Source organism: Hipposideros armiger, unplaced genomic scaffold (genome assembly GCF_001890085.2).
Source record: "Hipposideros armiger isolate ML-2016 unplaced genomic scaffold, ASM189008v1 scaffold_13, whole genome shotgun sequence".
In the NCBI taxonomy this organism is placed as follows: domain Eukaryota; kingdom Metazoa; phylum Chordata; class Mammalia; order Chiroptera; family Hipposideridae; genus Hipposideros; species Hipposideros armiger.
In genome coordinates, this window is record NW_017731363.1 from 5,758,088 (window position 1) to 5,774,429 (window position 16,342).

Sequence of the window (16,342 nt, forward strand, 5' to 3'; positions counted from 1 at the left end):
AGGGAAGAGCGCAATGATGGTGCCAACTTGGGCCAGTGAAGCAACGTCCTCCACAACTAGACTGAAGAACAAAACGACAGCAGCTTGTCTGTTCCCCTTCCCCCAATTCCCCAGCACTGTTCCTATCCCCTAATTCCCCAATAAAAACCTTAAAAAAAAACAATGAAGCAAATTAAGTGTCATTAATGCCAGAAAAGTTGTGTGTGTGAGGGGGGCGGGGGGTTGACATGGGAAGAGTTGTGTGGGAAAGGCAAAGTAATCATTGCACATTGCTTGGTTCAGGTGTGAACATTCCTTACCATAAGCTAAGAATTTTTAAAATGCAGAATATAAACTTAATTTAAAAATTGTGATATCACTGTCATGCAAGGATATAATGATGATGTGAAAGAGCTAAAATCCTCATCTATTTTAGAAGGAAGTCAATACCTGTATGAGTTTTCTATTGCTGCTGCAACAAATTTACCACACCACAAACTTAGTAGCTTGAAATAACACAAAATTTGTTATCTTATAGTTCTGAGGTCAAAAGTCCAGCATGGGTCTAACTGAAGTAAAATCCAGGTATTAGCAGGTTGTATTTCTTTCTGGAGGCTCTAGGGAAGGACCCATTTCCTGCTCATTTGGGTTACTGGCAGAATTTCATTTCTTTCAGTTGTAGAACTGAGGTCACTATTTTGTTACTGGTTGTAAGCTTAATCTCAAGATCCTGAACCTTAATCAGATCTACAAAGTTCCTTTTGCCATATAAGGTAACAAATTCACAGGTTCCAGGAATTAGAACATGGATATATTTGTGGGTCCATTATTTTGCCTGCCACAATATCTAATGTCAAACATGGATGAATTTTTAAAACTATATGCATATTATTTCCAATGGAGAAAAAACAGCAAGAAAAGTATAAAGAGGTTGCTTGTAGGAAAGGTAACTTCCTTTTATGCTTGTAGGTTGGGACACAAGATTGGAAATAAGGTTGTAGTCTATTTTGTTAAAAGCCTCTAAATACTATTTGACTTTTTAAACCAGGTGCAAGCACTACTTTGATAAAAAATTAAATGCAATTACAAAATAAAATAAAGGGAAGATTTTTCCAATTACTGCTCCAGAAAGAAAGAAATCAAGTTTGCAAAGAAGGATGAAGTTTAGAAGGAAATACTCAATGTCTCAGTTGTATACAATGGTCTAGCTGAAATTTAGGAAGTTGGATGGGCTTTTATTTTTTGCTAAGAATTAAAGGGAAATCTGATTCTTAGCTGTCAGATCTTTTAAACTTAGGTAATCATACTTATGAATAAAATGGGGTGTTTGAGCCTACATGCCATGACCTAACGTGGTGTATTACAAAAGAACACAATTCTTCACTCTCCTGCTATTCTCAAAGTGAGATTTTGCAGTTCTTCCTATCAAGACGTGGAGTCTGTTTCCCTCCCCCTAAATCTGACTCGCCACTGAAATGAAGGAGAAATGACATTGTGTCAGTTCTGAGCCTTGGCCACAATGGTCTTGCTTCTGCTCTCCCTCTTGGACATAAGAACAAACCTGGGCTACCCTGATGGAAGATGAGAGATTACATGGAACAGAGACAAGCCAACCTAACTCAGGCCATCCTAGGCTAGCCTTCCTCTGGCTATCTGGTAGCTTATGGCAGACATGAGTAAGCCCAGCTAAAACTGCAAGCACTGCTCAGCTGAGCCCGGCACAAACTGCCAATTGTGAGATAAATAAGTGGTGATTTTCTAAGTCATTTTGTTTTGTGGTTGTTTGTTACACAGCAATAGCAAAGTGATTTGCCAAAGTACCACTATATTATAATTACAAGCCACGTACCAAAGTGAAAATAAAGAGCCTGTTTACCTTCAGAACTCAAATTTATAAAGTAAAAATGCCATTTTTCCCTCTTGAAATGTTTTATCAATATTTTATTTCTGGTAGCATTCTATTCTTTTGTGAGTTTCTATTGGGTTGTCAGAAAAGATTTTGTCTATGTCTTTCAAAGGTCATTTATTTATATAAAGAACAAAGATCAATCAATGATATATTGCCCATTTTGTTCGATAACCTTTTGCTATCTTTCAGTGAGCCTCATAATTCCTCCTTCATAGAATGACCTGTCTTTATTTGTGAAAAACTGAACAAGGTGCTGATTTACAGCCTCATCTGAATTGAACATTATACCACACAGGGATTTTGAAGAGAGTGAAATAAGTGGAAGTCTGAAGGCGCAAGGTCAGGTGAGTATGGTGGGTGTGGCAACACATCCCATCCAAGCTCCAATAATTTTTGACAGGTGATCAAACTTGTGAGTGGTCTCACGTTGTCGTGATGGAACACAACCCTTTTACAATTAACAAGCTCTGGACATTCCTGGATGATGGATTCATTCAAACTGTCCAATTGCCTACAGTACACATTTGAATTGATTGTTTGGTTCCTTGGTGGAAGCTTGAAAAACACAACACCTTTAAAATCCCACCACACTGAGAGCATAACCTTCCTCTGTTGAATGTCTGCTTTTGATGTCCTTTGAGGTGAATCATCACGTCGGGACCAAGACCATTTACATACCACATTGTTGAAAACAATCCACTTCTCATCACCAGTTATTAGTTGCTTCAAAAAAGAATAATTTTCCTCACGTCTAATGAGCATAACGCAGATGTTTCTATGCACCGTCAAATGAACTTCTTTGAGTTTATGTGAAACCCAAATATCGAGCTTGCTTACATACCCCAGCTTCTTCAGGTGGTCATGAACACTTGAATAATGGATGTTCAATGTTTCTGCAATCTCTCGTATCGTATAATGTGGGTTTGACTTTATCAATGCCTTTATTTTGTCGTCATCAACCTCGTTGGGCCTCCCTGACTGAGGAGCGTCATTGAGATCAAAATCACCAGCACGGTATTTTGTGAACCACCATTGGCACTGACATTCTTGTAAAGCATTGTCACCGTAAACTTTATGCAACTTTTCTCAAGCTTGACGCACGTTCTTCCCTTTATAGAAGTAAAATATGGCAAAAATGCATAGTTCGGTCTTCCATCTTCAACTTGTTGTAAAACCTCCAAAACTCAACCAAACCGCTCAATTTTTGTTTAGAATGAAGCTAGAACTGTCAGCTGTCAAGTGACATAGCAATAACATAGATGCGAATGACTCTAGTACTTCCAAAATTGAACTAGTGCCATCTGTCGCAAACATGCATCATGACTTTTCCTACAACCCAATAGAACAATTTAATATTACTTTTATTACACTGCCTTTTCTATTTTCTCGGGATTTAATTTGACTTCCTAAATTGGAAATTCATATTCAAGGTATATAGATTAAGAGGACCTTTTCATAATGTAAACCACAGTATTATGAGGGCAGTAAAAATATGAAAAAGGTTTGATTATTTCTGTAATCACATGAAGTAGCAAGTCCTAGCTCAAAGAGAAATAGACTTTTCCTTATGATATGAGGAAGAGTTAAAGATAGAAAACATAAGGGTTCTTCCAAGATTTTTAGCAGTATTTTTGGATAATAAAATTATTACATTCTTGGATAAATATAAAGAACAATATAACAATCACTTAGAATCCTGTTTCCAAGAGATAGTTAATATTTTAGCATATTTCTTTCCATGTTTTAGATATAATTTTGCAGTTTTAAAATATGCTTTTATTTTATTTTTATTTATGCATATATTTTATATGCTTTTCTCATAAAAATACATATTAAGCAGTTTCCCACTAAATTTTTTCAGTAAATTATTTTGAATAGCATTATAATATTCTATCCAGTGTGTAATTATTATTGACTTTAGTTTATAACCTAATAAAATGATGTATAATTTAGGTTTCTTTTCATTGCAAATTGATATAAGTACTATGTTGAACATTATTGTGCATAAATCTACATTTTTCATGTTTCTGAATATTTTATTAGGATATATGCTTAGAAGTAGAATTATTAGGAAAAAGGAAATTAATATTTTTAAGGCCCTTGGAACATATCAAATTGTCCTCTCCAAAAGACTGCATCCGTCCCTGTTCCTGGCTGCAGTGAATGAAGGAGATTCTTTCAATGCACCCTTAACAGTATTAAGTATATGCTTATTTAAAAATTTGGGTTATTTTGAATGAAAAAAATATCTTCTTGCTTTATTTTGTATTTTTACAATAGTATGACTAGTTTTTCAGGTATTTATTACCAATTTTCATTTTCATATTGGAAGAATTTTCTGATTATGTCATTTACTTCATGTATTGAAAGCATTTTAATCCCTGTGAGCAATTTGTAGGCTAAGGATTTTAATCTCTGTCTTTCATGTTTCTTGCATACACTATTCCCAGCTTATTCTTTGATATCTAATTTTGATTAGCACAAGTCTTACATTGTTATGTAGACATATCTATTGCAATGTCTACTTGACTTTTGGTTACTTTCCAGTTTAGTATACCTTTCTTTATCCCAAGGTCAGATCATTATTTAGCCATTTTCTTCTATGCTTTTATGTTTTCTTTCTCTTTTTTTGGCTTCTGAATATTTAATCAGTGGGTCAAACATAGCTTCCAGTGATAATGTGTTTAGGAAGAATTAATTACCCCAGATAAACTGTAGAGAGGAATCTTTTTATTCTCATCTTTTAGGGAATATATACTTATGAAATTGTGGTGAAGTTAAAAGATTTAATTTAACTTTGACAGTTGAATCTTTTTCTGTTATACTGTTGGGCTTTTTCTCTCTAATCCACAGAGATACAGCACTATCTCCAAGAGAGATGACCCAGATTCACTCTCTGTCTGACAAAAGCCAGTTGGGAGTAGTGAGATCTGTTTCCACATCACTGATCAGTCTGACCATTGTGATGAGAAATTGGGAACACATGTACATTCAAGAGAATGGATGGACAATATAGCATGTTGAAATTTGGCCTCGATGTTTTTTGTTTTAATAAAGCACTCTAAAGGATGCAAATTTTTCTCCTCTTAATTGCTTCCTGATGGCTTCCTAAAATAACGAACAATTTTATTTTCTCAAAATATCAGCTAAACCCATCCTTTATTGCAATATGCTTGGCTATCACTGGAAATAAATTTGAGCTAGAGTAGCATAACATTAACAGCATTGGAGGTTTTATAGAAATGATCATGTATGCTCTACCTACTTCCAAACATAGAGCAGTTTACAAAAACTTAGATGCTATGAATCCAACAAATCTATAATTATTAAAGGGGAAGTACCAAATAACGGGAACAAGGGTTGGGATGGAGATGGGAAAGATGAAAGTGAAATAATTAGAACAAAAAGTGAAGTCAAGGGAGGCTATTGTTTAATGAATTAAATAACTGTAAACTCCCTGGAAACCAAGGTTAAAAGGGAGCTATAAGGGTTATACAGCTATCTAACAAAGGGAGCTACACAAAATTATCAAGAGAGACAAATCATAGCTCAGAACTCTGAGAAAAACTGAACATACAAGTTGGGATCTGAACAATATAATGAACAGTATCTTAAATAGCAATTCTACAACAACTACAGAGACCTTCTTTATATGCCCATTTTTATATTGGTTCTATATTTTAAAATGAGGGCATAATGTCAATAGTAGTCTTGTGAAAGCATTTATTGAGGAATCAGCTGAGAAGGCAATATTGAGCAAAGGTAAAATTTGGAATGAGGATAGATAGCATAAAGGAGCTGCAGGTATTTGGGATAGTTAGCAGAATTAGGATATGTGAAATCAATCAATTCAGAAGCACATTTACATTACCTGAACATCATGGAAAGAGAGAGAAAGCCAAGTTGTGGGGTATAAGGAAGAGAGAAAACTGTAGGAGGCTTACACTGACTCCAGTGTCTACCATGTTTTTTCATGTGGTTCAAAAGTTTGTATTATTAATAACTATTGGGTTGTCAGAAAAGTCATGATGCATGTTTGCAACAGATGGCGCTAGTTCATTTTTGGAAGCACTCAAGTTATTTGCATCTATGTTATTGCTATGTCATTTGACAGCTGACAGTTCTAGCTTCATTCTAAACAAAAATTGAGCAATTTGGTTGAGTTTTGGAGATTTTACAAGTTGAAGATGGAAGACCAAACTGTGCATTTTTGCCATATTTTACTGTTTTACTTCCATAAAGGGAAGAACACGTGTCAAGCTTGTGAAAAGTTACATAAAGTTTACAGTGACAATGCTCTACAAGAACATCAGTGCCAACGATGGTTCACGACATTCCATGCTGGTGATTTTGATCTCAACGATGCTCCTCGGTCAGGGAGGCCCAAGGAGGTTGATGGCGACAGAATAGAGGCATTGACCGAGTCAAACCCACATTACACAGAGATTGCAGGAACATTGATCATTCAAGCATTCACGACCACCTGAAGAAGCTGGGATACATAAGCAAGCTCGATATTTGGGTTCCACATGAACTCAAAGAAGTTCATTTGACGGTGCGTATAAACATCTGCAATATGCTCATTAAACATTAGGAAAGCGATTCTTTTTTCAAGCGACTGGCAACTGGTGATAAGAAGTGGATTGTTTACAACAATGTGGTGCACAAACGGTCTTGGTCTCAATGTAATGATTTGCCTCTAAGGACATTGAAAACGGATATTCATCAGAGGAAGGTTATGCTCTCAGTGTGGCGGGATTTTAAAGGTGTTGTGTTTTTTGAGCTCCTACCAAGGAACCAAACAACCAATTCAAATGTGTACTGTCGGCAATTGGACAGTTTGAATGAATCCATCATCCAGAAACGTCCAGAGCTTGTTAATTGTAAAGGGGTTGTGTTCCATTATGACAAAGCGAGACCACACACAAGTATGATCACCTGTCAAAAATTATTGGAGCTTGGATGGGATGTGTTGCCACACCCACCATACTTGCCTGAACTTGCGCCATCAGACTTCCACTTGTTTCCCTCTCTTCAAAACTCCTTGTGTGGTATAACGTTCAATTCAGATGAGGCTGTGAATCAGCACCTTGTTCAGTTTTTCACAAATAAAGACAGGTCCTTCTATGAATGAGGAATTATGTAGCTCACTGGAAGATGGCAACAGGTTATTGAACAAAATGGGCAATATATCATTGATTTATCTTTGTTCTTTGTATAAATAATTGACCTTTGAAAAATATAGACAAAATACGTTATGACTTTTCTGACAAACCAGTACCTTTTCTACTTCTCACAGCATAAAGAGGTAGAGTCCCTCTCTCTAGGCAAGGATCAAGACACAGAGTTAAATTGAACTTAGGTGAACAGAAGTGATTTATGAAAATGATCATCTTTTAACAGAGCTGGACTTTTTAGGTCAGGACCCTCTCTTCTAATTTCCCTGGATTCCCATCTAAGCCCACTTCTGTCCATTTCCCCACCCCCCCCTCTTATTTTATGGAAAAATCAGATACTGTTATTAAATGTATAGAAAATGAGAGAAAACACCAGGGTTGCCAAAAAAATGTATACAAGTGGACACTTTGGTCAACGTTGCTCAAGCAGTAGTTCACCATCATCAGAAGTGTCTGGACGCTGATGGTAACCACTTTGAGCACCTCTTGTCATTGCAGAAGTCAAACGTGACTTGTATTCATCTTTTGTTATCATTACATATTGAGTATTACAACTTTGTTTTTTCCTTTCTTAAAAGGTGTATACTTTTTTTGGCACCCTTGGTACATATTCATAGCTACATAACTTAAATATAATTCTATATTCAATTTGGATAATCTCTTCATATGAATTCCATTTTAACTTTTTATTGTGGAAAATTTCAAACATACAGAAAGTAGAGAGAAGGATATAATGAATCCATTAACTGTCTGCTTGCTGCACCAGTCACTGACATTTTTACCAGCTTTATTTCATCTCTCCTGTTTCCTAGTTTTTCTAACATTTTACTATAAGAATTTTCAAATATAGAAAAAAGTTGAAAATTTGTAAAATGAACCCTCATATGTCCACTATCTAGATTCTACAATTAATCTTTTCCTATACTTGTTTTATAACATATCTATTCAGCCTTTCATTTATCCATTCAGCAATCTCTCATATTTTGATGTATTTCTAAGTAAGCTACAGACATCAGTATATTTACCCCCAAATACTTTAGCTAGCAGATTAGTAATAGAGTTCAGCATTTAGTTCAGCAAATAGGTCCTTATTTTTAAGTAAATTTTACATACAGTGAAATTCACAGATCTTAAGTGTGCCATTTAAGGGGTTTTGATACATGCATACTCATACACCTGTGTAGCTCAAACTCTATTAAGACATATAACATAACCATCCCGAGAATATTCTCTCATGCTTCTTCCCACTCAATTCATGCCTCCACCCTGACTCCAAGAAGCAACTATTTTTCTGATGTTTTTCACCCTAGATTTTTAGTTTTGCCTCTTTTAGAACATCGTATAAATGGGATTATATAGTATGTGCTCTTTAGTCTAAAGCTTCTTTCACTCAGCATGTTTTTGAGATTTTTCTGTGTTGTGTATATAACTAAGTTATTTCAATACTTCACTTAAAATTTGTTTGATGAAGTATTTTCAAGAAAATCCCATGCAATGTGCTTTTACCTATCAATGCTTCTATTTCATTTGTATTCTCATTTGTGCACAAGTATACTGTCTCTTGTTTTTCCCATCATAATCTTTTTACTTCCTTCTGGTAAGCCATGAGTCACCCAATAGCTTTGTCTGCATGGATTCCATGCTACTAACATGCTTAAGCCACCAAACACTTTCTGATAGTAGCATGAATGAGGGAAATTGAACACTTTCTCCTTGCAGTAGACATTTTTTTGCTATATTATTCCTTTAATTTCTTTTCTAGAGGAATGTTTCTATTCCCTCCCTAGATCTTCCAAGAAACTTTCTGCCCACTTCATTTTACCACCCCCATCTCTGTATGCATCACATCCCAAGCACTGCATTACTCCATCCATCTGTGCTCATAACAGGAAATATTTTACATGAATGGTCCAATTTTATGGATCCTTTGATTCTGTCATCCATAGATGGAGAAAAATCACAGTAGACAGAGTAGGGAATTATGGTGGATTGAGAGTGCAATTTTTACTCTACCTGAAAGATCCTCCTTTTCCTGAATATTTTGGTAAAAATATTAAAGAAGTTGTTTTATGCTTTATGTCAATTTGGAATTATTTTACTTTCAAATTTCCAGAGACAAGCTTCTGACCTGAACTACCAGCAGTTTAATTGTGGGACTGGGAATGAACAAGGTTAGTCTATGTTCTGCTTCACCACAGATGTCAAGTTAATTAGTAAAAAGCCCAGAAAGAGCAGTTTGGGGATTTGATTTTCATCACCCACTAGAGGGAAAAACATCAGCTACCGAGAGAGCGTTCTCAGTATGTCTGCACCCTGTTATTCCTCCACTTAAAATTTGACATCCTGAATGAAATACACCCTCTTGGGGATCACATGTGGTGGTAAACACATTTACTTCTTCTTTTGTGATAAGCAGAAAAATGCAAGTGAATTATTTATTTCTAAAATATGTTGGCACCTAAAATTTTAAGCAAGCATAATATAAAAATCAAAATTAGATTTTAAAATGTCTCTTGTGCAATTATATACAGTATAACACACTATAAATAATATATACTTTAAGCAAAAAAATTGGCATAGTCTTTGAAAAATACAATAGTTTGAACCACCTCACCATAAAATATGCTAAAACATCTAATCTGGAGACATTTATAAAAATGAGCTTCCCAGGACTTGGTAGGTTCTCCCTTGCTTAATTTCGAAATGGCCAAGACAGGGTATGTAACAGCACAAAATTGTTATGATAATGGCATTCCACTTTGGCATAAAAAGATGTTTGTCGAATATAAAGCTTCTTTCCTCTTTTCCTGTATTTCTGTTTTCTTTTCCCACACATTTCTGTTGTGTACCTTAACAAATATTTGTTGAAACAGAAAGTATGAATAAGTAAAATCTGTGTGCATTTCATGGAAGATGGCAATTACCGGGGACTATCATTTAGGTGTCCACAGAATATATTTAGGTTAATTATCATCTCTGATGTGTTCAAAGTTCATTAAGTTTGCAGAAGAGATGAGGCTCAGTGATGTTCAGTGATTTGTCCAAGGTCACACAGGTGTGGAAATCAGGACTCAAACCTTGGTCATCTGAGCTTACATCTAGTTTCCATCCTCTTATATCAGACATCTCCATGAAAGACAGAAGATATACACACACAAGTGATTATAACAGGAGACTATAGACAATGAGTGATGTGCGTGTAATATAAGATTCATGTCCAAACATCATTTCCAGGTGGGATTGTCAGGAAGTGTTATTGGATGATGTTGTGTCAGACCTTTCTTATTGACAGAAAAGAGATAGGCTGAGTCTCTCTCCTGTTCCAAAGCACTTATGATTTCTGCACTTGGATTCAAATGAAACGTGCAAATGCTTCAGGTTTGTGTGTCCTTGGTAGACACAACTTCCTGTTGAATTTTAGGAAGATCCTAAAATGACTTAAATGACTTCTTGAGTATTACATAGCATGTGAAGAGCAAGGTCTTGATGAATAATGTGTAGAGATACAAACTAAGATATGGATTTTAAAATTCCCCTCAAATACACATGCTTCCAAACAGCAGAAGGGAAGATAAGTTCACAGGATAAAATGTTTTGGGGTTTTCCCATTCCTGAAATGGTCACAAATTCTGTGAAAGATCAAAGGTCGAACAAACAATATTGCCTGTTTGCACATTTTGCCCTCAGGTTCACTTTTGGACAGACTTTTTAATCTTTTCAAGGATTTAAGCAAAGGATAACAGACCCAACCCTAGATGTTATTTCTGAAATAGGGGTTGAGGAGTCTCTGCATCAAGTCCTCCTTTCCAGTATTCATAATCTGATGGTTACTGTGATGTATTGGCCTCCAGGAAATGAGGTCACTGGGCTCTTGCAGGCAGTGTCCTAGTTTTGTAGGTTTCTACACAAGAGGGCAAACAAAATAAGAACACAGCACCACTAACAGAGAAACAGTGTAGTAAGCCTGGAATTGTTGTCAGAGCAGGTTTGCCTTGATCACTTCTATCAATCCTCCTCAAAGTATTGCTCATGGCTCTTTTATTCTCTACACCCTCTGTGGGGCCACTCAGCACTACGGGCAGTTCCCTTCCTGATCTCTCTTGGCCCAAAGCCCTCTGAAAAAGCCTTCTTTCCCCTGCACACCAATGCTCCAGGGACAACTCAGCAGTCTCAACTCTCCATATCAATTTTATCACATGTGAATCTAACTCTTCAGCTGACTCTGTGGACCTCTGTGAAGTTTGTCGGTGCTAGCAGGCATTGTCCTCAAGCCCTTTCTCCAAAGCTGGCACACCAAATATGGAAAGGAAAAATCAGATAATTAGGACAAAGAGAAATAGAAACAGTGAAAGTGATGTAGGAAAAGTGATGAGGAGAAATGTCAAGATGTGAGTGAGAGGAAAGGAAGGAAAACAAAGAGGCTTATGTGGAGGAGGAGGTGACATGCTGCCTTCTGGGAACATGCTCCTCTTGTATGAGTTCTTCAGAGCCTTTGGGGATGATGAGAAAACACTTGTGCATATACCTCAGTGGAAGAATTTTAGAATATTTATTACACTTATATTAGGAGAAAAATAATCTTGCAGGGTACCAAAGTAATCAAGCTTCTTAAGTCAATGGGCTAGTTTTCTTACAAAAGGTAAGTATATATTGCATATAAGGATACTAGAATATGTACTTTTATGATAACCAAACTCTAGTGTTAGCCATCCATCTATTTTTTTTAGTGAAAAAATATAATGAGGTTAGTATTCTTCAGACTTTGTATTTTCCACATTTTTAATTGTCTTTATTAGGTATCAATCATCTTATGGCCAATATCAGTCTACAGTCATTCTAAAGCCAAAAAAAGAGTAAAACTGGTATTATATATTTGCTGATCTTTATAACTGATGGATTTGTTAAGCATGAAGATGTCAGTATTTATGGGTTGATTTTTTTATGTTGATGGCATCTCTCTTCTTAATGATCTCCTGAAATATTACATTAGAAATTAATACATTCCTGTTTTCCTCAATATTTGCTATGAAAAGTATATGTTCCTGGGGGGAAACAGCTTTAGGCTTCTTGTAAATACCACTTAAATCCAGTGAAAATCATGTCTTTAAAGGTGAAAGGACCAGAGAGGATGCTTTCACAAACACTTCATTTAGTTCTTATAGAAATCTCTTCCAGTTAGCTTTATCTTTCTTCTACACTTGAGAAAACAGAGCCCCACACTGCAAAACAGTCACAGAAGCAGTGTCTGAAGTTCTGTGTTTCTAATTCCAAAATATGTGCCCCTTTCACTTTATCTTAAGACCTTGTTCTACAAAACAAAGTGCACTGTTTGCCTTGTTTAGGAAAGAAGTTACACACTATGCCAAAATAGTCCTACTTCTGTATCTGTATAGCAGAAGGAGGAGAAGCAGCTAATGTGTTCTCTATCCCTCACAAGTCAACTCGTGTATGAGCTTCTACTCAAAGTTAAATGGACAGTTAAAGCCCGCAAGCATTAACTATTCATTCTAAAAGTATTTTCTTTTTGTAGTATTTAACACCCCTAGACAAAACTTCAACGAGTACACCTTTATTTAGAATTCACATTAAAAATGATATTTATACACAAAGTATTGTGACTGAAGATTTTTCTCATTATTTTGATATTTGTTTGTGGCTTGTTTTGGTCCCATGGGGCCTCCTTTAAGGAAAGTACATTTGTATTATTACACTTATTTGGTAGAAAATGAGACACGATTTTTGAAGGATTGCCCTGCAGTAAGGTTTCCACCGATATTTTTATGGAAGAAATAAGCTGCAAATAAAGTGGAATACTTGTAATCCCAAACATTGCAACATTAGATACAAATTAAGTTTCTACAAAAGATGACTATCATGAACAATTTAATAATTATAGTACTGTACTTTAGCTAAAAGTCCAGAAATATAAAAATAAGAAACATTGGGACTTAAGTGAAGGAATAAATCTAGACTATTTAGAGCAGCTGCCCACTCTGTGCCATTTTCCTCCTGAAATTGCTTTTATATACATAACAACTTGTAGACCTTTCTTTTTCTCCATGGAAACCTACTTTTCCCTAACAACAATTCTACAAAGCTAATTACTGCCACAAAGATATATGGTGCAGAGAAAGGTATTGATCTTGACAATCCTGAGAAAATTAAAGCATTGAGAATATTTGGTAGGGGACTATTGGTTTAGGTCAAATTTATGCGGGAATGCTTACATATGATATACTAATATGATGCAAATAGGCAGCCACTTCTGGACTGATTAGTGTGTCAAATGCTGTGAAATATCCAGTTTCTCCCAACCCTCCCACCTTCTGAGTTGGAAGACATAATATGTCCTTTGTGAGACAGAAGGTTATTCTGCAAATAAGGAATAATTTCTCAAGTGTTACAGGTGGACATATGGTTGCATTGATCTGAAAATGCTTAACTGACTTAGACATCCAGAAAGGGGGAAAATGATTATTCTGGTCAAAGGTTAATTTGCTGTACTGCAATACTTGGCACCAAGAGGTACATTCTAATCAGTTTTTGGTGCCACAATTGTGTATCAAGTCCAGCAGTGGGTGTGCAGTTGATTATATGCCTGTGCCAGGCTGCTGAAATGCTATTTTAGCTGGGGCCAGCTTGCAGTTATTATAATGATTTGACACTTCTGCCCAAATTTAGCGTCAGGAAAGTTGAAATCTCATTTCTGAGGAAGAGTGTCTGAGGTATGGGGATTGTACTTTCTGAATTATCACTTGTTAAATTTAAGTTTAGAACAAAAGCTACATAGTTACTCCAGTTGTATCACTTTGATCCAAAGGCATATAAAGTCGTCATGATCACACACAGTGTCTAGAATTTTGTTGTTGTTGATGAGGGTCTCCCTTTGGAAAATGATGAGGAAAAGATTATATTACTTTGTACAGATCATATATTCTATCACTGTTTGGTGATTTTTTTTGGGGGGGTGCCATTTCATCTTATTACATTTTCCCTATTTATAAAATAGTGATAATCCATATTCATGAAACCCTATAAATTTTCTAAGACACTGCCATCTCAGTGTAATTTCCATAGTGTGAACTAGAACCTATTGCATTGACAATGTTCCTTTTCATGCATGAACTCCTTTTCTGCAAGTTGACTGCAAAATTAAGATCACAATGTATCTGTCCCTTTGCTCTTCCTGGTCCCCAGTATGCACTCTTGCACTCCTCCCCCACAACCACTTTTTACTTACCACTGAGGATATTTTGATAAAAATGCAAATCTGATTATGTTTCCCCTACTTCCCAAGCACCAAAGCCCTCCTCCCAAGAGAGTGTCTGGGGAGATGGATGGCCTTTGTCTCATAGCTAATTGGAAAATTTCAAGAGGTAATTTCAAGCTTTAACCAGGTCTTTGTGTAGCTAACTGAGTGGCCATTAAGAGGTATATGGCTTCGTAATGGGCCATTTCTTATTCTTGGCAGGCTCAAGGAGGTACAATTTGAGAGAGGGGAATAATAGATATGAACTAACACCTCTTTGCATAATTATGTACTGTACTCACTCCATTGTCGGAGAGGTGACCTTGTATATTATAGAACTTTAGGGAATTATTGTCTTTTCCTTCTTATGAGGCTTGTTTTTACTGTCTCTGCCGGATAGTGTTTGTCCTATGAAGACTATGGGTGAGTGCATGTGGATACATGTTAAGTGTGTGTTCCAACAGTTAAACCACTGGACAATCAGAAAACTAAGAGACTTATATGCAACTCATGCTGGTGGGAGGAGCCCAACTGAGAATATAAGAGTGGTGTCAATGCACACCTGGATGTTTGTATGGGATTTGGCATGTCAAAGATTACTATGGATTGTCTTGCTGGAGCCTAGGTCACAATTATAGATTGAATAATCCAGATTTAGGGAAAATTGCTGGGAGCAGGGAGATATATCCTAGGCTAAGAACAAGACCTATGTGCACTGGAAAGCTTCTGAGAGGTGGGTGAAGATTTGCAAGATGGATATTAGAAGGTTCTCTTGGAGAGGAAGTGAATCTGAGAACATAGGTGTGGAATTTGGACACCCTATCCTCACGTACATACTGGGTCCTTTTCCTTTGTGTTTTGGGGATAAATATATTTGCTATGCTTTTCTAGATTTTTTCTTCCCTTCTCCACTGTAATTGTAAACCATAAAGAGAACACTAATATCCATATGGCTTTAAAGGGTGGAACTATTGGTATAAGTGGACAGAACGAAAGAGGAAAATGTGTCCTTCCTCATTTCTACCTCACTGGGAGCATACTGAGATGCTACAGCCCATTAGGGAACTCTGCCTAATGTCCACACTGTAAATGCAGTGGAATGAGTAGGAATGAGGCAGCATTGATCCAATCTGCTACTCTGTGTCTTTTTATTGGTGAACTCAGGCCATTTACATTAAGGGTGATTATTGATATATCAGGATTTCCTATAGCCATTTTATTTTTACTTATTTATTTATTTACTTACTTATTTATTTATTTATTAGCTGAGCCATCCTGCCATCTGTTGGCAGCTCAGCAGCTGCTTAGCTCGGGCCAGGATTCAAACTGCTGTTGCTCAGAGCTTGCACTCTTTAGCAAGCTCTTAACCAACTGAGCCACTCACCGGCCCATAGCCATTTTATCTTTTGTTTTCTTGTTGCTCAGTGTCTCCACTGTTTCTTTCCCTTTGCGTTTCTGTCTGTTATTTTTGTTTGGTAGTATTCTATGATTTTTTCCTCTCTTTCCTCTTTTTTTATGTTATATGTCTTAGTTCTGGATTTTTTTTTCAGTGGTTACCATTAAGTTTATATAAAATAAAGTTTCATATATACAGTAGTCTTTTTTATTCAGCATGCAGCTTATCTCCATTCCCCTTTGCAAATAAGGTCTTTAAAGAGATGGTTAAGTTAAAATGAGGCCATTAGGGTGAGCCATAATCCAATTTGACTAGTGTCCTTATAAGAAGATATTAGGACACATAAGGAGACACCAGAGATATACCCACCCAATGAGACAGCCAAGTGAAGAGGGTAGCTGTCTGCAAGCCAAGGAGAGAGGCCTCAGAGGAAACTAACCCTGTCAGTTCCTTGACCTTGGGCTTCCAGTCCCCAGAACACTGAGAAAATGAATTTTGGTTGTTTAAGCCACCCAGTGTAAGGTGTTTCGTTATGGCAACCTGAGCTAACTAATACACTGCCCCAGGTAGAGATTTCTTTCTGGATTATCTACCATCCTAGTGTAATTCCTAAGAGTGTGTTTTCTAGCCCT

General features: G+C 36.4%; 2 protein-coding genes across 2 annotated transcripts in view; both read right to left on the reverse strand.

Moving 5' to 3' along the window:
• LOC109395249 (translation initiation factor IF-2-like) overlaps positions 1-16,342 on the reverse strand; it is a 395,555-nt gene that overhangs the window by 57,161 nt on the left and 322,052 nt on the right. The gene's annotated exons all lie outside the window — the stretch shown is intronic.
• Positions 10,817-16,342, reverse strand: part of LOC109395244 (melanoma-associated antigen B5-like) — a 7,733-nt gene continuing 2,207 nt past the window's right edge. The window contains exon 2 of the mRNA XM_019666099.1: positions 10,817-10,966. Coding sequence (XP_019521644.1) covers positions 10,817-10,966 — 150 coding nt within the window. The remainder of the gene's footprint in view (positions 10,967-16,342) is intronic.